The following is a 26,541-nucleotide window of genomic DNA, read 5'->3' as shown; positions in this document are numbered from 1 at the left end:
TGAAATTCTTTGTGGGGCCCTCTTACGGGGGCCCCTGCAGTGCCCATGCCATTGGCATGGGCACTGCAGGGGCCCCCAGGGGCCCCACGACACCCCATACCGCCATCCTGTTCCTGGCGGGCGAACCGCCAGGAACAGGATGGCGGTATGGGGTGTCGGAATCCCGTCGGGCAGCGGAAGGATTCCGTCGGGCAGCGGAAAACCGGCGGGAGACCGCCGGTTTTCCTCTTCTGACCGCGGCCAAACTGCCGCGGTCATTATGCCCTGCGGGGCACCGCCAGCCTGTTGGCGGTGCTCCCGCCGACCCCGGGGTCGGAATGACCCCCATAGTTCCTTTCCAAGAAGTATGTGAATTTCACAGAGGTAAACTGTGCACTCTTACTGGAAACAATGTTCCTAGGCAGGCCTTTTCTACAAAATAGTTCTTCTAAAAATTTTACAACTGCAATGGTATCAGCAGACTCCATAAACGTAACTTCTAGCCATTTAGAAAAATAATTCATAAGCATTATCACAAAAACTTATATTCCATTAGATTCAATCACTGGTCCCATAATATCAACACCTACTGTCTCCCATACCATGTTGAGACACTCTACCGAATGAGGAGGTGGTCTCTAAGTGAGTTGTGACTTGTCTGCATCCTCACAATCAACACATAATCTTACTAGAGTTTACATTTGTTTATCTAATCCTGACCCACCAGTAAAATCCCTTCAATAGTTCTGACAATCAAATGTCCTTCATGATATAACTCCAATTTGTTTCCTTAGCTGGTTTGGAGGAACAACCTTGGAACCTATTAGTAAATTGCCTTCTTCCAATAGTAGTTTGGTATGAATTTCCCAAAAACATTTGACTTTAGAATTCAAGTTACACCAGGAAGGCCAACCTTGCTCCACATATTCATGCCCTCAAAAGTTAATCTTCTTCACTGGCTTTATACTATTCTTTGTTTGAAGTACTCTTCCAAATTTCATCATTCAACCAGGCCACACTAAAATCCTCTATATTCTCCTGAGGAATTTCTTTCAGCAGCAAAGGTGGGCTACTCAAGCAATCGGCCGCTCTGTTATTAACACCCACAGTATATTGTACACTATAACCATACTCCAACAACCTTACATAAAATTTAGCATTCTAAGAGTGGCATAAAAAAATCCTTTTGCAGTTAAAACTTTGACTAAGTGTTTATAATCACATCGCACAACATGTCATCCCCAAATAAATTGTCGGAATGATCTAAACCAAATAACAGCTAGAGGTTCTTTCTTTATATTTGAATACAATGTCTCAGCTAGAGACAATGTCCATAAAGCAAAGGCAGTTTTCAATTCCTTACCTCCATGATCCCTTTGAAGTAACACAGCCCCTAATCCCTTACAACTTGCTTCCATTGTTAGAATAGTTTGTAAGGTAGAATCAAAACCTTGGAAGTGGTAAGCAGTACACAATTCACTCGCTAACAACAATTAACAACAATAGTTATTTTTGGCAACCTTCTGACCAGACAAATGTGACCCTATTCTTCAATAATGGTCGAATAGCATGCATTTATTTCCTCAAAATTGTTAATACATTTACAATCAAACTGAAACAACTCTATTAAAGACCTTAGCTCATCCTTACTGGTAGGAGATCGTGCATCAAAGATAGCATGGGATAAGTCTGGTTTTGGTTTAATGCCTTCATGACTTACTTCCACACCAACATAATTCAATTTCTGTACAGTAGATGTACAATTTGCATGCTCAGCTGTTAATTCACAGTCTCTGAAAGTGCATAACACATTTCTGAGATGTTTATTGTGAGTTTCCTTGTTTTCTTTCATAATTAGGATGTAATTTTGAAAAAGCATCACAGCTTCATGAGGATAGGAAAAGGCGTGCATTAATTGTTGAGACTTTGCTGCTGCTGACACTAACCCAAACAGCATATGTACATATTTGAAACCGCCAGTAGGGTTCATGAATGCTGTAAATGGTTTACTCTCAGGATGCATGCAAATCTAATAATATGACGATGACAGTTCAGTGAAAGAAAAACATTGCATTCCTTTCGTGAATGCTAAGATATTAGGTAAAGGGAACCTTTACACAACACTATTCTTATATCAAATAAACAATCAAATATATCTTCCCATTTGAATGTCAAGCGACCCGAAAGAGTGCAATCTATTCAGAAACTTCTACTGGTTCTATGATGCCATTTGTTTTAATGTCTCAATTTCCTGGTTCACCTCATCCCTCACTATCATGGGTATGTTCCTTGCTTTATACATCTTGGTGGTAGCGTTCTCATTAGGATCTATTTAATAGGTTAATTCCTTCAAGGCACCCATTTTACCAGAAAACACACTGGGGACCTCACTCAATATGCACTGATCGACTACACCACCATTCAGAGCCCACAGGTTAATCCAACTAAGGACAGACAGACCTTCTTCAGTCATGTATAATTTACCAATAATGTTTCTAATTTTTTAATTCTAAGGAAACTGTGGAGTAACCTATCATAGAAACTGGGACTTTGTTAAAACTTTCTGGCCAAACATCAGAGGGAAGCAACTCCTCACCTATCCTCATGACAAATTTGTCTTCCCAGGTGTTCTTATTCATGATAATGTATGGAAGCCAGAATCTGCTACCATCAACATTTCCACGCACCCTAACTAAACAGTAGACAAAGGTTTATTATGTGATTTGGCACTTAGCACACATACTGTACTCTTGAGATGTTTATCAATTCCATCACACAACATACAATCATTGTTTCCATCTGATTCTGTACTATCTTTCTTGAATCAGAAAATGTTTCACCATTCTTCACCACTTTTACTTTATCTTGGTTCCTTTCACAAATTCTAGAAACTCTTAATACCAAAGAAGGAACACTTCTGATTCACTGCAGAAAAGTCTTACAGTAAGCTAACTGTTTTTTACTCACACATCTGTAACATTTCCTTTCATCACTACCTTTACCAAAATCTTTCTTTTTGTGAAAAACAACTGTTATAGTAGATTCCTTTCCCTTCCTTGTAACCACTTTGCATTCAGTTTTTCCATTGTGTACCTTGCCTACATAATCCCTGCTATCTTTGTGTTTATGATTAATGACTGCCTTGGTGCACTTCCTAGAAACTTCAGCCTTCTGCACTATATCTCCTACATCCTTCAATTCTGAATCCCCATATACCCATAACCTTCCTTGAATAGCTTCATTGTTCACATGCATTATAATTTGATCTCCAATAAATTGTTCACGTGAAGTACCGAAATTACAAGTAAGGGCACGTTTTTTTAAAAACAGACACATAGGTTCAGATTCATAAGGTAAATGTATGTGTTTGTGTAGGTTTACACTTTTTTGGCATTGACAAAGCTGCATTTTAGTAATTAGTTTGCAAGTGTGGAGACTCCACAGTTGGGGCAAAGAACTTCATACATAAAAAGACATGCCTGTCCTATTGTGTAAGTTTAACTTTGTGAATCAGGCCGAGTGTCTTCAGTGCTTTCATCCTGCTTTTGATTCCTGTGAAACAAACTGTGACAGTCAATAGCAATACAAATACACTGCTCATAATGTTCATCTAACTCCACTAATACATGTAGAAATACATCCTTTCATATGACTGGAAGTTCTCAAACTTTCAGGACCTAAGAAATGTAACAACATTTTCTTCTTTCTCTCAGGTGAATTGCATCAAGTTTGATCGTTTGATTGTTTCAGTGTAGTTAATGAAGTACTCCTTATTTAAGGCCATTTTAAGCGTGGTTTACCTCTGACCTCCATAAAATAAAGAGGCGGAGTAAAGAAGAAAGTCTGTGCAATGCACCTTACTACTGAAAACTGCAAATACTTGGGAAAATAATGTAGTGTATACAGTAGTAGTAATTTCTCCTGAGTGGCACACTATCAAAGACACTCTGTGCATGAAGAACAAAAGTCACAAGAAAAGTGACATTGATTGTACGCTCACCACAATAACTAAAAATTACTGCTATTGTCAAACAACACCCCGCAAAAGAAGATTGATACCCCATAAACTTTTCCAATCCCATAGAGGTGCACATATGAAAAAAATAAACAGGTAGCTCTTAAGACACTACCTCTGGTGAAGGTTGTTGACCAAATGAAGATGGCAGTACTTCCTAAGGAATGACCAACGTAGAAATGCTAAGGCAAAAATACCCCATAGCAGATTGTGAAGTGCTGCTTTACGACTTACATACAAGGAAGAGTTAAGAGATCGATACTACAGTCTGTCACAGTGTGATTCTGCCCCCCCATGTTCCTTCTGCGAGGGCTCCTCCCACCTTGCCCCATTACCCCCCACCAAATTTTGTGATGGTCCCCCCATAGAGATGTTGTGTTGCCCTTCTCGAGTATCCTTTAGAGTACCCAAGAGGCCTTTTAGAGGCCCTGTTAATGTTCTGATATCACTACCATAATTCTGTATGTACAGATATTACCCGAGTTGAGAAGTTTATATAACGCTGTGGATAAGAATGCAAAATGAGACAACAACACCAAATGACCATTGTTTCTGCTGTTGTTTGTTCTGGTTTGTAAGGACTGAACCAAGCACTCCTGCTGATGTGGAGATGACACTAATTTGCTAATAACTGTGCAATGGGAATACTGAGTCTACCATTGTGAAAGTGATCTGCATATAGGTGAAGCATGTAAAAGCTGATAATACAAAATGCAATAAAAATTGGTTAAAAAATAGAAATAATTATGCAAGATGGTGTATCTTAATTGTGACTTCACATTGCACATTCCCTGACCTCAAGGGCAACATAATGAGGCATTAATCCAAAATGGCTGCTCGCAAATGACATGTTCCACATTTCTTGTTCTCCAAGGCAACAAGAGCAACATCCACACGCTGGCTTCCCTAGATGCTGTGTCATCACAATGGACACTCACTTTACCACTTGCGCTGGGAGAAAATCAGGAAACTCACTTAAGGATCAGAGTAAAAGCCAAACACAAGTTGCAACATAAAGCACCTTCCTACCAAGGAGAAGAGCATTAGTGGTGCCCGTTAGGGAGAAGACTTCTGTGGTCCAGTTGTTCAACAATGGATCCTGAAGACTACTGGCTCTTATAGTGTGGCTCTTTTGCCAACCGGGGTTTCTCCAACTGGTCAGCAACTTTGTAATGATGAGTCATTTGAGGGAGAAGTTGAGGAAGGCAAATTTAATCGCTGCTGGGTGCTGAACAACCACACCTCAGTGAAGATAAAAACACTGATCATTTCAAACTATACATTGTAAGCAGGAATGAAACATCATTATTATCAGAACAATGGTACTGAGTATGAGCCTAGACACACTCCTTATTCAAGTAACTATTCACAACGGAATACGTAAGATAATTTATAAATCTCTAAATGAGGCTTCTTGTGACGTGTGTCCAGGTCTGTATGGAACTGCCTAGTGCATCTGGCAGCAATCAATCAATCAATCATAGTATTTATAGAGCGCGCTACGTACCCGTTAGGGTTTCAAGGCACTGGGGAGGGGGGATGGCTGCTGCTACTGGTCGAAGAGCCAGGTCTTGAGGAGTCTCCTGAAGGTGAGAAGATCCTGGGTCTGTCGCAGGGTGGTCGGGAGAACGTTTCAGGTCTTGGCGGCGAGATAGGAGAAGGATCTGCCGCCAGAGGTCTTGCGTTGGAAGCGGGGGACGATTGCGAGGGCGAGGTTGGTGGAGCGGAGTTGGCAGGAGGGGATGTAGAAGTTGAGTCTTTTGTTCAGGTAGACAGGTCCGGCATTGTGGAGCGCCTTATGTGCGTGGGTGAGGAGTTTGAAGGAGAAGGCTTTATCACAATAAGCACCATGCTCCTTGTGATCTTTATGCTGTAATTGTGCAATAGGTCTGCTGTTTGGAGTTTCACCTTGTCCTTCAGATTAGAACTGTTTGGCATTAAATTACTCATGTTCACATTCTTTATTCCTTCCCTTGTTTCTTGTCTGATTTACTCATGACCATATTCTCCCTGCAGGCTCGAAGGCTATATTCCAAATAACTACATCACGGAGGCACGAGACCCCCTGGAAATGTATGAGTAAGTACTTTAGAATCTCCTTGAATTCTGTGCCGAAAAGATTGTGTTACTGTCTATGAAGGGTTTGAGTTTTCAGAATACCAAGTGGTTAATGGCATGATCCACATTGTCCTTTAGCATGTGTAAAATGAGTGGTTTTAATGCGTTCTTGAATTATTATGTTTACAATTGGCAGTTAGTTGAAGGTGCTGTGAGACTGAGTCTTCCAGTAGAGGCAGACTTCCCCTCAGCCATAACTAGAAAGTGCATCCCAGGAACTGTAATGGTCAGCCAGTGCTTGATGGTTCTGTTGGTTAGGAGGCTGAAAGCTCAGTCAACCCAGTGCTTTTTTTATTAAAATAGAACACTTAGATGGGAGGAGTCACTGACTATTGTTTCTCATAGTAGAAATCCAAACACTGGACTTTGTGGGCCAGATTTAATAATTTTTCACGCAACACAGGAACTCAACTTGCTGCACTTTGCTGCATTGCCTAAAAGGGAGAGAGCAGAAATGCGCTGACCCACTTCAGGCAGCCTAACACCGACACAGGCAGCATTGCACGATGATGCAAGGGTGCCTGCCTTATGGGCAGGATTGTTTTTGCGCAGGAAGTTATACCTTCCTACACAAAATCAATCTTTAGAGGCATATTTCTCTTTCTGTGTGTGGAACAGAATGCAGCTCACATAAAAAGTGGAAGTAATGAGGACAAATGAAGATATTTCTACTCATTGTGCCAGCCTTGGACAGGTGCACCATTTTGATACAAACCCAGATTTACTGCCTTTAGTAAATCTGTATTTGTGTCAAAATCTATGGGTGGGTTCATAGGAACACCCATCCTCCACCCATAGAACACCTTCCCGACACAAAGTAACACTAGGCAGCACTATGTTTTTTTTACTGAGTCATGCAAAGTCAAGGAAATCAGACTTTGTGTGGCTTCGTAAATCCAGAAATACATTTTGTGTTGGTAATCTGGACATTTGTATTTAAGGCATGAAGATCTTTGTAAACTCATAGGCAATACACCCCAGAGTTTTACTAACCACTACCCATTTCCTCTACTATTACTCATTAACCTTATGCTTGTATTTTACCATGTACAGTGGTCTGCCGCCTTTTGGTTAGATTTGCTATGAAGAAATATCATATACATACATACAAATCCCACCTTTCTAACAGGTTTTAATGAATTAGATGAATTAGATGAGTCATGAGTACATCCTTGGCTCCACAGTGGTACAGATATGAGGCATTAGAAGGCACAAAGTATACAATGATTTGGGGAGGTCAGTACCAGGTCTTCTGGAAACTATTCAGAAATGTGGGGATTTTATATAAATTATGGCTTTTTCTCTAAAGGATAATGCTAAGAAGAGAATAAGGATCCATCTGCTGAAATTTTGCCAAGCAGTAATACTCATTGCTGAATAGTTTAGTTCAGAGCATTTCTGCCTGCCTATGCTGGTCACATCCTGTAAGACATCAAAGTAGCAGAGGCACTTGAATCACTGAGACAGGAGTTGTAGAAGAAGATGGGATTATATATGATATGAGAGGGTTCTCCTAGACCTGTTAACTCATAGCACACAATGGTTCATTTACAGCAGGGCAGAATGAAAATGTATAATTCCTATAGACTTTCCAACCTTTCCTTCTCAGAAACAAATGCTCTCTAATTTACTACAAAATAGATTGAGGCCTTCCTTATATGCCCTGCAGTATAATCTAAGGTATGTCAAAGCTTGAGTTATCCTTCCTAAGCAATCCTCTTTCTTGGGGTAGCTCTGTGAATGCATGTGTTGCATGCCTCATGTAGAGGATCTTCTCCCTTTTCTTCTGTAATGAGTGTTCTTAAAATACAAGGTAGGAACAGGAGGCAATAATGTTATTACTTAACAGAGGCACACCCAAAGAATGAGTAAAGATTCTCAGAAATCCACCAATGAACAACCTACGTTTGTTGGGAACAAGTTAAAAGACATTATTTGCATTACTAGGATTCTGCTGATGAATCTGTTCTCACAAAAACAGAGCTTACCTGTCAGAGAACTACTGCCACAGACCATCCAGCAGCCTCTCTGTTAAGCAGCAATAATCACAAGGTTATATCTCTTGATTTTCAAAGTGTTTTCCTTCCTAATGTCTCACCTAGAAAGCCATCCATCAAATTAACCCCCAAACTTTGCTGAGCTTCTCAACTTTTCAGAAGATAAAAGTGATCTGAGGTGTAGATCCTTGTTACTCCTCGAAACACACATATGTTTGAAACATTGTAAGTGCTAAACAAATTCTTCTTTGGTGCATCATCATCCTTCTGGAACTCTCTAGTTGCAGAATATTATACAGCACCAATCTTTCAACACTGAGTGAGAGACTGAAACACACCTCTTCCATCTGGATTCAAATGAACCAATTGAAAAGTAATCACATTCCTTAAGCACACTCTGAACTGACAAGTGCAAACCAACAGTTACCCCTGTTATAACGCAGGTACATGGATCTGGCATCCAACACATCTGAATAATCTCAAAATTAGTTTACGTTTACTTGAATCTTTTGTGTTCAATTGAGTTTTCTGTAACGTATTCTACTGTATATGATTGTGTTCTCAGTGAAGTGCTCTAGTCCCTCACATAAAAAAGCTTGATAAAAAAAAAAAAAAAATGCCCAACTAAAGCATTCTTTCTTTTGCTTTCTTAAATAAGCTTTTGACTGCTCCATAGAACCTGTTTTTCTTCAGTTGCTTGGACAACACACTATGCTAATCAACATCTTATAAGGCTTCAAACTTTTACTTGGGCCATTGTTTTTCTTTTTAAGTGGTTGTGAGCTAGAACAAAGTGCACTGCACACAGCTAACCCAAATAACAGTTCTACACCATCATGTTTCTTCTGATGAATTTCTTCTCGCCTATGTACTCTGCAACAGCAATGTTGTATGGTCATTCTACTTGACAGGGTGTTTTCTTGAATTATCATTGGCAGGACTTATGCACCGATCATCCTCCATCCATAATTCCCTTTCTGGCTTAGGATGCCTAGCGAGGAAGCGCTCATCAAAAGACTACAGACCATCACAAATACAACTGCCAGACTTGTCCCAAACCTATCTTGCATCACACCTCATCTGAGGGAATGCCACTGGTTCTGATATACAAACACACACAGTTCAAGCTCCTTACCCACACATTCAAAACACTGGCCCAGCCTAACTGAACAGGTGTGCGCATTTCTACCAACCCAAGAGGCATTTCTGCTCAGCTGGATGCTCGCATCCCATGCATACACAGATCAAGACTTTTCATACATTGCTCCTAAAGTATGGAATAACCGCCCACACCACATTAAAGCCTCCTCATCATGAATTCCACAAGAGGTTGAAGACCTGGCTCTTCCAGTAAGCCCCCCAAAGCTAGTTTCAGACACCTGCATAGCACCAGCATAACATAACAGGTGATAAGACACTATAAAAATACACATAATATACCACTACATAACATCAACCAGCAAAACATAGGGTGTGATCACAGAAAGTCTCTTAGAATCTCTTGGTTGCACTTCTTACATACCCTGATGCTAATCAAGCCACAAAGTATGCAGAACCACCTTAACCCAAGGATAGACAGTGCCCTTGTCAAACTTTCAAAGTTCTCCTCTTCAGCCTTTATGTTGTCTCCTAGTAGACGTATATGCATTTCTGCCTGTGGTGAGTATATGCATCTTCTAATGGATACTTCTACCTCAGATTCCTCACCTGTGGAACATCCTGGATCTGAAAACGTCTGGCATGACAACTCTTGTGATTCCATTACAAAGCTGAAAGCAGGTCATGGTGGCATTACTGGAGTTACATTGAGCCCAACCCAGCAACCTGACATCATTTACTTTATTCTGCACCTCTAATGCAGATCTGGAGCTCTCTCCTCAGAGGTTTTCTCTTCAGAGTTGTTTTCTCGAATGCCAAAAAATAAAAATTCTAGTGCAGTGCATTAGTGACAACCTCCCCCAAATAAGTCAAGGACCAAGCCCTGTCACACCTGTGACAGGCAAATGTCCATTACAGACATGCATCATGGTCTGTGGCACTTGGATTCCAGGCATGATTGCTAGTCGTGTGACCAGTCCCATTGCATGCTTCCTAAAGTCATCCAAGAAACGTTGGTCTCGGCATCTACCTTGGGCTTGGCATCTACCTGTAGGTTCCTCCTCAACCCCAACCTCCTCCCTATTCTGAAGGATGGTCATAGGTCTCTATATTAAGATGAAAGATAGCGAGGGTCCCCTCTTGTTATAAAGAAAACCAAAAATAAATAAATATTTTTTAGTGAATACTTCACAACACAAATTTTTATCAATTATATTGCATCAGTTCCAAAAGAGATCACAACAGTCTTGGAGTCAACTAGTTAGGTTGATTGATGAATCCACAGTCTTTTTATTCCCAATCTGATTCCCATTGCATAGTCTGTGATCCACAAGTCATGATCCTTCCAGCCAACACGTGTTTCGTCATTGGGAAATAATATGTCCCCTACGACTTCTTCAGGGCTAGAAATCATAAAGTAAATATAACATAATGAGTTGAAACTAAAATGCTCAAACGTCCACTGCACAGTGTGTAAACACTCCAAAAACCCAAAGGAGGTGAAATTTAAATGTAAACACCTGGAACAAATGATCAAGCAAGTGAAATCAAATCCAAAGTCCAACTGACTAAAGTGAAATCTACTTAACCCCAAGCCAACCATAGCTCCCAATGAATCTCTAAAAGTGAAGACACCCACATCATTACCAATCTAATGCCGAGCTGTAGAGACCCCTAAAGTGCACAAAAATTACCCAAATCCAAAAAGTGCAAAGAAAAAATATATACCTTCTCAATTGAGGCACTATTCCTCAATAATCAAAATCGTTAATGCTTCACTCCAAATCATAATCCATTACTCCGGTCCTATTTCAATGACTGCCATAGTAAAGAAAATTCATTAATTACTAATATGTAAATAAAAATTGTATCGTTGCTAATCATCATAAACAATTTAAGTACGTTAAACCAGTACAAATATGCCCGGGGTCAAGCTCCATCACAGCCAAAACTCACCCTATTATTCCGCAAGGTCTTCTTGATGGGCTACGGCGTCTAACAGTAAAAGACGCTTCGCGAGTACACTGCTCGCGCGCAGCCGAACCCGGAAATAAATACGTTTCCGGGTTCACGCTCCTGAGCCCGGGTTGTCATCATAGAAAACGGACTACTAATACGAGTATGGATGGAATGAGTAATTGAAAAACGCTCAAAACAAAACAGAAAATGCCTAAATAGGTGTTCCTACTAGTACGTCATCAAAGGTGTTCATTACTACCAAAACAACACACCAACAAGGTGAAATAAATAACTTAATTCAGTTCACAGTGTTACCACCGGAATATAGTTAGAAATAACATATTGCAAATAAGCAAACTGTTTAGTTAAGTAGTTTTGAAGAATAATTATAAGTCAGCAGTATTATTAAGCAAATGAACTACACAATATTAATAATTAAGCCACCGCCTTACTCCAATTTCTTTCAATATAGTCAAACTCAACAACTGAAGAATAATACTAGCGGGGAAGTATATCAATGAAGTACTCAAATAAATCCTTCAAAATTCTGGCGTTTGAGAATTTTAGTTGAATCACTCATGACAACAAAGACTTCTTTATGACATCATATCTCATACAATGTTCTTATAGGAAACAACGTTAATATATATATACAAACAATGTGTGACACGAAGATATACAAGGCTAAACAGAGTCCAGATATTATCATATAATTTATCAATCGCCCAGAAAGAATTCCAATTCTCTGTCGGAATTTAATCCTGTCTCTACAGCTCTTAATTTCATTATCCACATGGCTTCTTGTCTGCGCAGACAAAGTTCCCTGTTGCCCCCCCTAGAATCCCGGGGGATGTAGTCAAATCCAAAAAATTCAAAACTCTTCTGAGTTGGTTGTCTAACACAAGACACAATATGTGCCACCACGGGATATCTGATATCAAGATTCTTCAATGCCCGTGCATGTTCACCTATTCTGATTCTGAGTGGTCGTATGGTACTGCCCACATAGATCTTAGAGCAGCTACAGCGTATAATATACACTACATAATTGGAATTGCAATTCATGGTGAAATGAATTGTAAATGTCTTGCCATCATGAGAAAATTCTTGTAACTTATGACACGCCAAACGGCAAACCCCACAGCACCCACATTTGTAGAAGCCCGTTTTTTTTCTTTGTGATAACCAAGTTTCTTTAGAGGAGATAGTGGTAAAACTAGGACTTAAAATGCTCTTGAGAGTCCTGCCTTTGCAAAATGTTGTCACCAAGCCCCCAGTAATTACATTTTTCAATGATTCATCTTGCGTTAGGATATTCCAATGCTTGTTCATATATTTTTTCAAGATCAATGAAGCATCATTGAAATCCGTTATAAACCTTACCAGGTTGGACGCTTCCTTAATATCATTTCGTACTTTAAGTTTCAAAGTATCCTTTCTGTCTAAATGTTTAACTCTATGCCTAGCTTTTTTTATGATTTTGTGGGAATACCCACGTGCCAAAAATCTCCTTTCCATGTCATTTATTTGAGAAATAAACTCATCATCAATACTGCAATTTCGTCGCGCCCTCATGAATTCACCAAAGGGAATTGATGCCACCTGATGTCTCGGGTGAGAACTTCGCGCATGTAAAATAGAATTGCATGCAGTTGCCTTACGAAACAGTCTACTATGAATTTTGTCATTGGAAATAAAAAGTTCCAAATCCAAGAACTCAATTTTGACAGCACTAAATTGAAAAGTAAACTTGATGTTTAAATTATTAGAATTGATGAAATGGCAGAATTCAATGAGTTTCTCCTCACCTCCTGTCCAAATCATTAGACAGTCATCTATGTAACGACCCCAAAACAGAATAAATGTGTGCCACGCAGCGGCATCTGGGCCCCAAATGCATGTGTGTTCGAACCAACCCATAAATAAGTTTGCATATGATGGAGAAAATTTGGAGCCCATTGCCACCCCTTGTTTCTGTCGAAACCACATGTTATTAAATAAGAAAAAGTTGTTAGTTGTAATTATATCAATCATATCCAATAACATCAAAGTATGGTCCCATAGATTTGCTGATCTCTTGTGAAGAAAGAATTTTAAGGCTTCTAAGCCTAATTCATGTTTAATGCAGGTGTAAAGAGATACCACATCTAAAGTTACCAGAAGCATGTTGCTATCCCACTCTACATCACTGAGAATACTCAGGATATGTGTGGTATCTCTAATGAAAGATGGAAGATTAAGTACCAGTGGCTGTAGAAAACAGTCAACAAACTCTGAAAGCCTTTCAGTAGGCCCGAGAATGCCTGAAACAATGGGTCTCCCCGGCGGGAAAGACAAACCTTTATGTATTTTAGGAAGAGTATACAAACACGGATAACGAGGGTGATGCACTTTCAGATACATGAATTCATCTTTGCTAAGTAACCCTTGATGATGCCACCCCACCAATTTGTTGTTGATTACTTGTACAAGGTTAGAGATAGGATTATGTGCAATTTTTTCATAACAAGACAAATCTGTTAGTTGAGATAAAATTTCATTATCATAGTCCACTTTGTTCATAATAACCACATTTCCACCTTTGTCAGCCTGTCTGATAACAATGTCTTTATTCAGTTTTAGTTCCTGTAATGCGGTAACCCGGAAACGTATTTATTTCCGGGTTCGGCTGCGCGCGAGCAGCGTACTCGCAAAGCGTCTTTTACTGTTAGACGCCGTAGCCCTTCAAGAAGACCTTGCGGAATAATAGGGTGAGTTTTGGCTGTGATGGAGCTTGACCCCGGGCATATTTGTACTGGTTTAACGTACTTAAATTGTTTATGATGATTAGCAACGATACAATTTTTATTTACATATTAGTAATTAATGAATTTTCTTTACTATGGCAGTCATTGAAATAGGACCGGAGTAATGGATTATGATTTGGAGTGAAGCATTAACGATTTTGATTATTGAGGAATAGTGCCTCAATTGAGAAGGTATATATTTTTTCTTTGCACTTTTTGGATTTGGGTAATTTTTGTGCACTTTAGGGGTCTCTACAGCTCGGCATTAGATTAGTAATGATGTGGGTGTCTTCACTTTTAGAGATTCATTGGGAGCTATGGTTGGCTTGGGGTTAAGTAGATTTCACTTTAGTCAGTTGGACTTTGGATTTGATTTCACTTGCTTGATCATTTGTTCCAGGTGTTTACATTTAAATTTCACCTCCTTTGGGTTTTTGGAGTGTTTACACACTGTGCAGTGGACGTTTGAGCATTTTAGTTTCAACTCATTATGTTATATTTACTTTATGATTTCTAGCCCTGAAGAAGTCGTAGGGGACATATTATTTCCCAATGACGAAACACGTGTTGGCTGGAAGGATCATGACTTGTGGATCACAGACTATGCAATGGGAATCAGATTGGGAATAAAAAGACTGTGGATTCATCAATCAACCTAACTAGTTGACTCCAAGACTGTTGTTATCTCTTTTGGAACTGATGCAATATAATTGATAAAAATTTGTGTTGTGAAGTATTCACTAAAAAATATTTATTTATTTTTGGTTTTCTTTATAACAAGAGGGGACCCTCGCTATCTTTAGTTTGTAGTTGGAGTTGTTTTTTCTCCTAGGGTAGGGTGTTTCCCTGAGGAGGTTCCCCGTAATCTATTGGGGGTAGAATATCACCCATAGCGCCATTGATCCTTATTTATACACCCCATTTCGTTGCTTCATTGTTAGTAAGGAGGCTGCTTGGGTTAACCCACAAACACTTTTCATTTTAGTATGGATAGGAACAAAGTAGCAGAAGAATTATTTGAAAATTTAGCCAAGGGAGGTACTGGATATAATTTTACTGTTGGTAATACACAAAAGGAAGGTTTAAAAAATAAATTTATAAGACTTGAGAAACTGAAGAAAAATGAATTATCTAAATGGTGGGATGGAATAACGCTCAAACAATATAAAAAACTTAACCGTATCCCCAGGGGTTTAAGATCGCAGATCTTTCCCACATATGATGACTTGGATGATGACCTACTAGCGTTATGGGATAAAGAACTAACAGCTAGTTCTATGAAATTGATGGATATTTTGATCATCAATTCGGAGAGGAAAGTGAGTCATTATCAAGCTGAAATCAGCAGTTTAGAAAAAGAAATTGAGAGTTTAAATTTACAAGAAGCCACCGAAAAAAACGATAAAATCCTAGAGGAGGTTTTGAAGAAATACCAAGATGACATAATGCAAAGAAAAGCGCGCAAACTCAAGCGGGACGAGAAAGATTATATGACTGGGAGAATTTTTACATTTGCCAATAAGTATGATCACCTATTCCTTACTGGTGGTCCCTCTGGTTCTTCGAATGTGTCAACATTTTCAGATTCAACATCTATTAGCACCTCACTAACGAGTGATAGTGAAGTGGAAGAGGGAACAAACACCTCTGCCCAAGGGACCCTCAGTGGAAATAGTTTTTTATTGGAATTAAAAAGGATGAGACGAGGCAAAAATACCCAGAACAGAGAGTTGATGTCTACAACCACAAAAAAACTAGTAGGGGTAGGAGAGGAAAGGGTCAGTGCAACAAGAGAAATGGAAGGTGTCAAAACGAGATCAAGGGACAGGAAAATGTAACCCCCAATGATGTACCATCCATTAACGTAGTGAATTTTTCAAGTCTGACTTTAACCACAGGGATTGAAAGCCTTTTATCTAAAGGTCTCAGTTTTTGTCCCAGTCACTTTGGTGATCCTTGTAGATCTAAAATAGATCTGTTCAAATTTATACGCAAATTGAAACTTAAAAACTTTTTTCAATACAATTCTTCCATGAACACAGACTCTGAAGTAACTGGTTCTACATTGAGTGCATTGTCCATTAAGGATATACATGACACAGCTATCGTACTATCTTTAGCTGAAAGAGACGAGGATCCCAATATTACTGCGAGAATTCTGAATGACTTAGACATCATTTCCGATAGTAGCATTTCCAGTGGTCTTAAAAAGAAATCCAGGTGGACACCCAGATCATTGGGTTCCAACTCTCTAGACAATTTTTTTGATTTGGTCTGCAAGGACTATGATAACTATCTAGCAAAGAAGAAGTGTTGTCATGGTGCGAATAATTTAAGCACTGAGGAATTAACCGCATTACAGGAACTAAAACTGAATAAAGACATTGTTATCAGACAGGCTGACAAAGGTGGAAATGTGGTTATTATGAACAAAGTGGACTATGATAATGAAATTTTATCTCAACTAACAGATTTGTCTTGTTATGAAAAAATTGCACATAATCCTATCTCTAACCTTGTACAAGTAATCAACAACAAATTGGTGGGGTGGCATCATCAAGGGTTACTTAGCAAAGATGAATTCATGTATCTGAAAGTGCATCACCCTCGTTATCCGTGTTTGTATACTCTTCCTAAAATACATAAAGGTTTGTCTTTCCCGCCGGGGAGACCCATTGTTTCAGGCATTCTCGGGCCTACTGAAAGGCTTTCAGAGTTTGTTGACTGTTTTCTACAGCCACTGGTACTTAATCTTCCATCTTTCATTAGAGATACCACACATATCCTGAGTATTCTCAGTGATGTAGAGTGGGATAGCAACATGCTTCTGGTAACTTTAGATGTGGTATCTCTTTACACCTGCATTAAACATGAATTAGGCTTAGAAGCCTTAAAATTCTTTCTTCACAAGAGATCAGCAAATCTATGGGACCATACTTTGATGTTATTGGATATGATTGATATAATTACAACTAACAACTTTTTCTTATTCAATAACATGTGGTTTCGACAGAAACAAGGGGTTTGAATGGGCTCCAAATTTTCTCCATCATATGCAAACTTGTTTATGGGTTGGTTCGAACACACATGCATTTGGGGCCCAGATGCCGCTGCGTGGCACACATTTATTCTGTTTTGGGGTCGTTACATAGATGACTGTCTAATGATTTGGACAGGAGGTGAGGAGAAACTCATTGAATTCTGCCATTTCATCAATTCTAATAATTTAAACATCAAGTTTACTTTTCAATTTAGTGCTGTCAAAACTGAGTTCTTGGATGTGGAACTTTTTATTTCCAATGACAAAATTCATAGTAGACTGTTTCGTAAGGCAACTGCATGCAATTCTATTTTACATGCACGAAGTTCTCACCCGAGACATCAGGTGGCATCAATTCCCTTTGGTGAATTCATGAGGGCGCGACGAAATTGCAGTATTGATGATGAGTTTATTTCTCAAATAAATGACATGGAAAGGAGATTTTTGGCACGTGGGTATTCCCACAAAATCATAAAAAAAGCTAGGCATAGAGTTAAACATTTAGACAGAAAGGATACTTTGAAACTTAAAGTATGAAATGATATTAAGGAAGCGTCCAACCTGGTAAGGTTTATAACGGATTTCAATGATGCTTCATTGATCTTGAAAAAATATATGAACAAGCATTGGAATATCCTAACGCAAGATGAATCATTGAAAAATGTCATTACTGGGGGCTTGGTGACAACATTTCGCAAAGGCAGGACTCTCAAGAGCATTTTAAGTCCTAGTTTTACCACTATCTCCTCTAAAGAAACTTGGTTATCACAAAGAAAAAAAACGGGCTTCTACAAATGTGGGTGCTGTGGGGTTTGCCGTTTGGCGTGTCATAAGTTACAAGAATTTTCTCATGATGGCAAGACATTTACAATTCATTTCACCATGAATTGCAATTCCAATTATGTAGTGTATATTATACGCTGTAGCTGCTCTAAGATCTATGTGGGCAGTACCATACGACCACTCAGAATCAGAATAGGTGAACATGCACGGGCATTGAAGAATCTTGATATCAGATATCCCGTGGTGGCACATATTGTGTCTTGTGTTAGACAACCAACTCAGAAGAGTTTTGAATTTTTTGGATTTGACTACATCCCCCGGGATTCTAGGGGGGGCAACAGGGAACTTTGTCTGCGCAGACAAGAAGCCATGTGGATAATGAAATTAAGAGCTGTAGAAACAGGATTAAATTCCGACAGAGAATTGGAATTCTTTCTGGGCGATTGATAAATTATATGATAATATCTGGACTCTGTTTAGCCTTGTATATCTTCGTGTCACACATTGTTTGTATATATATATTAACGTTGTTTCCTATAAGAACATTGTATGAGATATGATGTCATAAAGAAGTCTTTGTTGTCATGAGTGATTCAACTAAAATTCTCAAACGCCAGAATTTTGAAGGATTTATTTGGGTACTTCATTGATATACTTCCCCGCTAGTATTATTCTTCAGTTGTTGAGTTTGACTATATTGAAAGAAATTGGAGTAAGGCGGTGGCTTAATTATTAATATTGTGTAGTTCATTTGCTTAATAATACTGCTGACTTATAATTATTCTTCAAAACTACTTAACTAAACAGTTTGCTTATTTGCAATATGTTATTTCTAACTATATTCCGGTGGTAACACTGTGAACTGAATTAAGTTATTTATTTCACCTTGTTGGTGTGTTGTTTTGGTAGTAATGAACACCTTTGATGACGTACTAGTAGGAACACCTATTTAGGCATTTTCTGTTTTGTTTTGAGCGTTTTTCAATTACTCATTCCATCCATACTCGTATTAGTAGTCCGTTTTCTATGATGACAACCCGGGCTCAGGAGCGCGAACCCAGAAACGTATTTATTTCCGGGTTCGGCTGCGCGCGAGCAGCGTACTCGCGAAGCGTCTTTTACTGTTAGACGCCGTAGCCCTTCAAGAAGACCTTGCAGAATAATAGGGTGAGTTTTGGCTGTGATGGAGCTTGACCCCGGGCATATTTGTACTGGTTTAACGTACTTAAATTGTTTATGATGATTAGCAACGATACAATTTTTATTTACATATTAGTAATTAATGAATTTTCTTTACTATGGCAGTCATTGAAATAGGACCGGAGTAATGGATTATGATTTGGAGTGAAGCATTAACGATTTTGATTATTGAGGAATAGTGCCTCAATTGAGAAGGTATATATTTTTTCTTTGCACTTTTTGGATTTGGGTAATTTTTGTGCACTTTAGGGGTCTCTACAGCTCGGCATTAGATTGGTAATGATGTAGGTGTCTTCACTTTTAGAGATTCATTGGGAGCTATGGTTGGCTTGGGGTTAAGTAGATTTCACTTTAGTCAGTTGGACTTTGGATTTGATTTCACTTGCTTGATCATTTGTTCCAGGTGTTTACATTTAAATTTCACCTCCTTTGGGTTTTTGGAGTGTTTACACACTGTGCAGTGGACGTTTGAGCATTTTAGTTTCAACTCATTATGTTATATTTACTTTATGATTTCTAGCCCTGAAGAAGTCGTAGGGGACATATTATTTCCCAATGACGAAACACGTGTTGGCTGGAAGGATCATGACTTGTGGATCACAGACTATGCAATGGGAATCAGATTGGGAATAAAAAGACTGTGGATTCATCAATCAACCTAACTAGTTGACTCCAAGACTGTTGTTATCTCTTTTGGAACTGATGCAATATAATTGATAAAAATTTGTGTTGTGAAGTATTCACTAAAAAATATTTATTTATTTTTGGTTTTCTTTATAACAAGAGGGGACCCTCGCTATCTTTAGTTTGTAGTTGGAGTTGTTTTTTCTCCTAGGGTAGGGTGTTTCCCTGAGGAGGTTCCCCGTAATCTATTGGGGGTAGAATATCACCCATAGCGCCATTGATCCTTATTTATACACCCCATTTCGTTGCTTCATTGTTAGTAAGGAGGCTGCTTGGGTTAACCCACAAACACTTTTCATTTTAGTATGGATAGGAACAAAGTAGCAGAAGAATTATTTGAAAATTTAGCCAAGGGAGGTACTGGATATAATTTTACTGTTGGTAATACACAGAAGGAAGGTTTAAAAAATAAATTTATAAGACTTGAGAAACTGAAGAAAAATGAATTATCTAAATGGTGGGATGGAATAACGCTCAAACAATATAAAAAACTTAACCGTATCCCCAGGGGTTTAAGATCGCAGATCTTTCCCACATATGATGACTTGGATGATGACCTACTAGCGTTATGGGATAAAGAACTAACAGCTAGTTCTATGAAATTGATGGATATTTTGATCATCAATTCGGAGAGGAAAGTGAGTCATTATCAAGCTGAAATCAGCAGTTTAGAAAAAGAAATTGAGAGTTTAAATTTACAAGAAGCCACCGAAAAAAACGATAAAATCCTAGAGGAGGTTTTGAAGAAATACCAAGATGACATAATGCAAAGAAAAGCGCGCAAACTCAAGCGGGACGAGAAAGATTATATGACTGGGAGAATTTTTACATTTGCCAATAAGTATGATCACCTATTCCTTACTGGTGGTCCCTCTGGTTCTTCGAATGTGTCAACATTTTCAGATTCAACATCTATTAGCACCTCACTAACGAGTGATAGTGAAGTGGAAGAGGGAACAAACACCTCTGCCCAAGGGACCCTCAGTGGAAATAGTTTTTTATTGGAATTAAAAAGGATGAGACGAGGCAAAAATACCCAGAACAGAGAGTTGATGTCTACAACCACAAAAAAACTAGTAGGGGTAGGAGAGGAAAGGGTCAGTGCAACAAGAGAAATGGAAGGTGTCAAAACGAGATCAAGGGACAGGAAAATGTAACCCCCAATGATGTACCATCCATTAACGTAGTGAATTTTTCAAGTCTGACTTTAACCACAGGGATTGAAAGCCTTTTATCTAAAGGTCTCAGTTTTTGTCCCAGTCACTTTGGTGATCCTTGTAGATCTAAAATAGATCTGTTCAAATTTATACGCAAATTGAAACTTAAAAACTTTTTTCAATACAATTCTTCCATGAACACAGACTCTGAAGTAACTGGTTCTACATTGAGTGCATTGTCCATTAAGGATATACATGACACAGCTATCTTACTATCTTTAGCTGAAAGAGACGAGGATCCCAATATTACTGCGAGAATTCTGAATGACTTAGACATAATTTCCGATAGTAGCATTTCCAGTGGTCTTTAAAAGAAATCCAGGTGGACACCCAGATCATTGGGTTCCAACTCTCTAGACAATTTTTTTGATTTGGTCTGCAAGGACTATGATAACTATCTAGCAAAGAAGAAGTGTTGTCATGGTGCGAATAATTTAAGCACTGAGGAATTAACCGCATTACAGGAACTAAAACTGAATAAAGACATTGTTATCAGACAGGCTGACAAAGGTGGAAATGTGGTTATTATGAACAAAGTGGACTATGATAATGAAATTTTATCTCAACTAACAGATTTGTCTTGTTATGAAAAAATTGCACATAATCCTATCTCTAACCTTGTACAAGTAATCAACAACAAATTGGTGGGGTGGCATCATCAAGGGTTACTTAGCAAAGATGAATTCATGTATCTGAAAGTGCATCACCCTCGTTATCCGTGTTTGTATACTCTTCCTAAAATACATAAAGGTTTGTCTTTCCCGCCGGGGAGACCCATTGTTTTAGGCATTCTCGGGCCTACTGAAAGGCTTTCAGAGTTTGATGACTGTTTTCTACAGCCACTGGTACTTAATCTTCCATCTTTCATTAGAGATACCACACATATTCTGAGTATTCTCAGTGATGTAGAGTGGGATAGCAACATGCTTCTGGTAACTTTAGATGTGGTATCTCTTTACACCTGCATTAAACATGAATTAGGCTTAGAAGCCTTAAAATTCTTTCTTCACAAGAGATCAGCAAATCTATGGGACCATACATTGATGTTATTGGATATGATTGATATAATTACAACTAACAACTTTTTCTTATTCAATAACATGTGGTTTCGACAGAAACAAGGGGTGGCAATGGGCTCCAAATTTTCTCCATCATATGCGAACTTGTTTATGGGTTGGTTCGAACACACATGCATTTGGGGCCCAGATGCCGCTGCGTGGCACACATTTATTCTGTTTTGGGGTCGTTACATAGATGACTGTCTAATGATTTGGACAGGAGGTGAGGAGAAACTCATTGAATTCTGCCATTTCATCAATTCTAATAATTTAAACATCAAGTTTACTTTTCAATTTAGTGCTGTCAAAATTGAGTTCTTGGATGTGGAACTTTTTATTTCCAATGACAAAATTCATAGTAGACTGTTTCGTAAGGCAACTGCATGCAATTCTATTTTACATGCGCGAAGTTCTCACCCGAGACATCAGGTGGCATCAATTCCCTTTGGTGAATTCATGAGGGCGCGACGAAATTGCAGTATTGATGATGAGTTTATTTCTCAAATAAATGACATGGAAATAGATTTTTGGCACGTGGGTATTCCCACAAAATCATAAAAAAAGCTAGGCATAGAGTTAAACATTTAGACAGAAAGGATACTTTGAAACTTAAAGTACGAAATGATATTAAGGAAGCGTCCAACCTGGTAAGGTTTATAACGGATTTCAATGATGCTTCATTGATCTTGAAAAAATATATGAACAAGCATTGGAATATCCTAACGCAAGATGAATCATTGAAAAATGTAATTACTGGGGGCTTGGTGACAACATTTCGCAAAGGCAGGACTCTCAAGAGCATTTTAAGTCCTAGTTTTACCACTATCTCCTCTAAAGAAACTTGGTTATCACAAAGAAAAAAAACGGGCTTCTACAAATGTGGGTGCTGTGGGGTTTGCCGTTTGGCGTGTCATAAGTTACAAGAATTTTCTCATGATGGCAAGACATTTACAATTCATTTCACCATGAATTGCAATTCCAATTATGTAGTGTATATTATACGCTGTAGCTGCTCTAAGATCTATGTGGGCAGTACCATACGACCACTCAGAATCAGAATAGGTGAACATGCACGGGCATTGAAGAATCTTGATATCAGATATCCTGTGGTGGCACATATTGTGTCTTGTGTTAGACAACCAACTCAGAAGAGTTTTGAATGTTTTGGATTTGACTACATCCCCCGGGATTCTAGGGGGGGCAACAGGGAACTTTGTCTGCGCAGACAAGAAGCCATGTGGATAATGAAATTAAGAGCTGTAGAGACAGGATTAAATTCCGACAGAGAATTGGAATTCTTTCTGGGCGATTGATAAATTATATGATAATATCTGGACTCTGTTTAGCCTTGTATATCTTCGTGTCACACATTGTTTGTATATATATATTAACGTTGTTTCCTATAAGAACATTGTATGAGATATGATGTCATAAAGAAGTCTTTGTTGTCATGAGTGATTCAACTAAAATTCTCAAACGCCAGAATTTTGAAGGATTTATTTGGGTACTTCATTGATATACTTCCCCGCTAGTATTATTCTTCAGTTGTTGAGTTTGACTATATTGAAAGAAATTGGAGTAAGGCGGTGGCTTAATTATTAATATTGTGTAGTTCATTTGCTTAATAATACTGCTGACTTATAATTATTCTTCAAAACTACTTAACTAAACAGTTTGCTTATTTGCAATATGTTATTTCTAACTATATTCCGGTGGTAACACTGTGAACTGAATTAAGTTATTTATTTCACCTTGTTGGTGTGTTGTTTTGGTAGTAATGAACACCTTTGATGACGTACTAGTAGGAACACCTATTTAGGCATTTTCTGTTTTGTTTTGAGCGTTTTTCAATTACTCATTCCATCCATACTCGTATTAGTAGTCCGTTTTCTATGATGACAACCCGGGCTCAGGAGCGCGAACCCGGAAACGTATTTATTTCCGGGTTCGGCTGCTCGCGAGCACATACTCGCGAAGCGTCTTTTACTGTTAGACGCCGTAGCCCTTCAAGAAGACCTTGCGGAATAATAGGGTGAGTTTTGGCTGTGATGGAGCTTGACCCCGGGCATATTTGTACTGGTTTAACGTACTTAAATTGTTTATGATGATTAGCAACGATACAATTTTTATTTACATATTAGTAATTAATGAATTTTCTTTACTATGGCAGTCATTGAAATAGGACCGGAGTAATGGATTATGATTTGGAGTGAAGCATTAACGATTTTGATTATTGAGGAATAGTGCCTCAATTGAGAAGGTATATATTTTTTCTTTGCACTTTTTGGATTTGGGTAATTTTTGTGCACTTTAGGGGTCTCTACAGCTCGGCATTAGATTGGTAATGATGTGGGTGTCTTCACTTTTAGAGATTCATTGGGAGCTATGGTTGGCTTGGGGTTAAGTAGATTTCACTTTAGTCAGTTGGACTTTGGATTTGATTTCACTTGCTTGATCATTTGTTCCAGGTGTTTACATTTAAATTTCACCTCCTTTGGGTTTTTGGAGTGTTTACACACTGTGCAGTGGACGTTTGAGCATTTTAGTTTCAACTCATTATGTTATATTTACTTTATGATTTCTAGCCCTGAAGAAGTCGTAGGGGACATATTATTTCCCAATGACGAAACACGTGTTGGCTGGAAGGATCATGACTTGTGGATCACAGACTATGCAATGGGAATCAGATTGGGAATAAAAAGACTGTGGATTCATCAATCAACCTAACTAGTTGACTCCAAGACTGTTGTGATCTCTTTTGGAACTGATGCAATATAATTGATAAAAATTTGTGTTGTGAAGTATTCACTAAAAAATATTTATTTATTTTTGGTTTTCTTTATAACAAGAGGGGACCCTCGCTATCTTTAGTTTGTAGTTGGAGTTGTTTTTTCTCCTAGGGTAGGGTGTTTCCCTGAGGAGGTTCCCCGTAATCTATTGGGGGTAGAATATCACCCATAGCGCCATTGATCCTTATTTATACACCCCATTTCGTTGCTCTATATTAAGATGGCAGATGGCAGATGGCAATGTAAATTGTTGCACTTTACTACTGTACAACAATTGATGTAATTTTCACGTCTCAGTCTCTAGGGGCACGGAATAAATGGACAGGGGACTAACACCACGGTGCCCGGGAGGGAGCTACGTAGCCCCATTGACATCACTACCACCTTTTTTTCTGGCCCCCTAATGGAGCTTTTAATACCTGCTGGGTTGGGAGAGCTATATTACAAGGTTCCAGACCCTGGGATATTAAAAAGATGATGAATCTAAATGTAGCTAGAGTATCTGCATTAAACATCATTACTGAAGGTAAGTAACTTTTTTCAACCCAGGTAGAACATATCTACTGGACGCCAGAGGCCTGACTGAAATGGCTGTCTCTAAGTGGATGGGACTGAAGCACTGTACCTCTCATCAAAATGTAATGCTAAAAAAAACTCTCAATTTAAACTTATCTCCACGAATAAATGAAGGCTATTGCCAAATGGATGAAGAACAGCTGCCTGAAACTGAATTCTGACAAAATAGAGGTCCTCATCCTGGGCTCCACCCCTTCTGCCTGGGACGACTCTTGGTGGCCTGCCATAATGGGAACCACACCGACACCCACCGACCACGCACGCAACCTGGTGTTCATCCTGGACTCATCGCTATCAGTGACCCAGCAAGTCAACACCGTCTCTTCCTCCTTCTTCAACACCCTCCGCATGCTTCAGAGGATCTACAAATAGATCCCCACCGGAACTAGAAGGACGATCACCCAAGCCCTCGTAAGCAGCAGACTGGACTACGGCAACGCCCTCTACGCGGGAACCACGGCCAACCTCCAGAAAAGACTGCCATGCATACAGAACGCCTCTGCACGCCTCATCCTGGCCATCCCCTGCCACAGCCACATCACGGCCCACCTGAGAGACCTGCACTGGCTTCCCGTCAACAAGAGAATCACGTTCAAGCTACTCACCCACGCTCACAAAGCACTGCACAACACCGGACCAGAATACCTCAACAGATGGCTCTCCTTCTACCCCCAACCCGACAGCTTCGCTCCACTGACCTTGCCCTTGCCACCCTTCCATCCATCCACAGAACGACCGCTGGTGGCAGATCGTGATCCCACCTCACCTCCAAGATGTGGAACACTCTTCCTATCCACCTGCAACAGACACAGGATCTGATAACCTTCAGGAGACCCCTCAAGACATGGCTGTTCGAGCAGTAGCAGCACCCCCCCCTCAGCGCCTTGAGTCCCTCATGGGTGAGTAGTGCGCTTTACAAATGCTATGATTGATTGCATTGTGGAGCGAACGCGTCTTAATAAGGCCAATTGACAAATTACAAGACCTTCCATTTTACATCTTTTGTACACTGTACAAAATGCTTGATATCAACATTTGTGAGAAGTAAGGGACAATTCAGTCAGTGGTGACTACCTTATAAACTGTTAACAGTGTTATTGCTATTATCACAATATCAAATAAATTTACACTTTGGTCATAACCATCTGTCTTACATAGCACACTCCATGTCTTAACTCCATATAGACTGAAATGTTTCTATGGAAGTTTCCAAGACTTGCAGGTGTGCAATTGTAATAGGCA

The 26,541-nt window shown here is 39.2% G+C and overlaps 1 protein-coding gene and 1 long non-coding RNA gene across 3 annotated transcripts in view; one reads left to right on the top strand and one right to left on the bottom strand.

Moving 5' to 3' along the window:
* Positions 1-26,541, top strand: part of BTK (Bruton tyrosine kinase) — a 448,809-nt gene that overhangs the window by 235,749 nt on the left and 186,519 nt on the right. For both annotated transcript variants that reach the window (XM_069213457.1, XM_069213465.1), the window contains exon 9: positions 6,011-6,073. In XM_069213457.1, coding sequence (XP_069069558.1) covers positions 6,011-6,073 — 63 coding nt within the window. The remainder of the gene's footprint in view (positions 1-6,010; positions 6,074-26,541) is intronic.
* Positions 1-26,541, bottom strand: part of LOC138265611 (uncharacterized) — a 110,398-nt gene that overhangs the window by 37,533 nt on the left and 46,324 nt on the right. The gene's annotated exons all lie outside the window — the stretch shown is intronic.

This window comes from Pleurodeles waltl, chromosome 2_1, assembly GCF_031143425.1.
Source record: "Pleurodeles waltl isolate 20211129_DDA chromosome 2_1, aPleWal1.hap1.20221129, whole genome shotgun sequence".
In the NCBI taxonomy this organism is placed as follows: Eukaryota; Metazoa; Chordata; class Amphibia; order Caudata; family Salamandridae; genus Pleurodeles; species Pleurodeles waltl.
The sequence above is the reverse complement of the archived record's forward strand: the minus strand, read 5'-3'. Positions and strand labels throughout refer to the sequence as shown.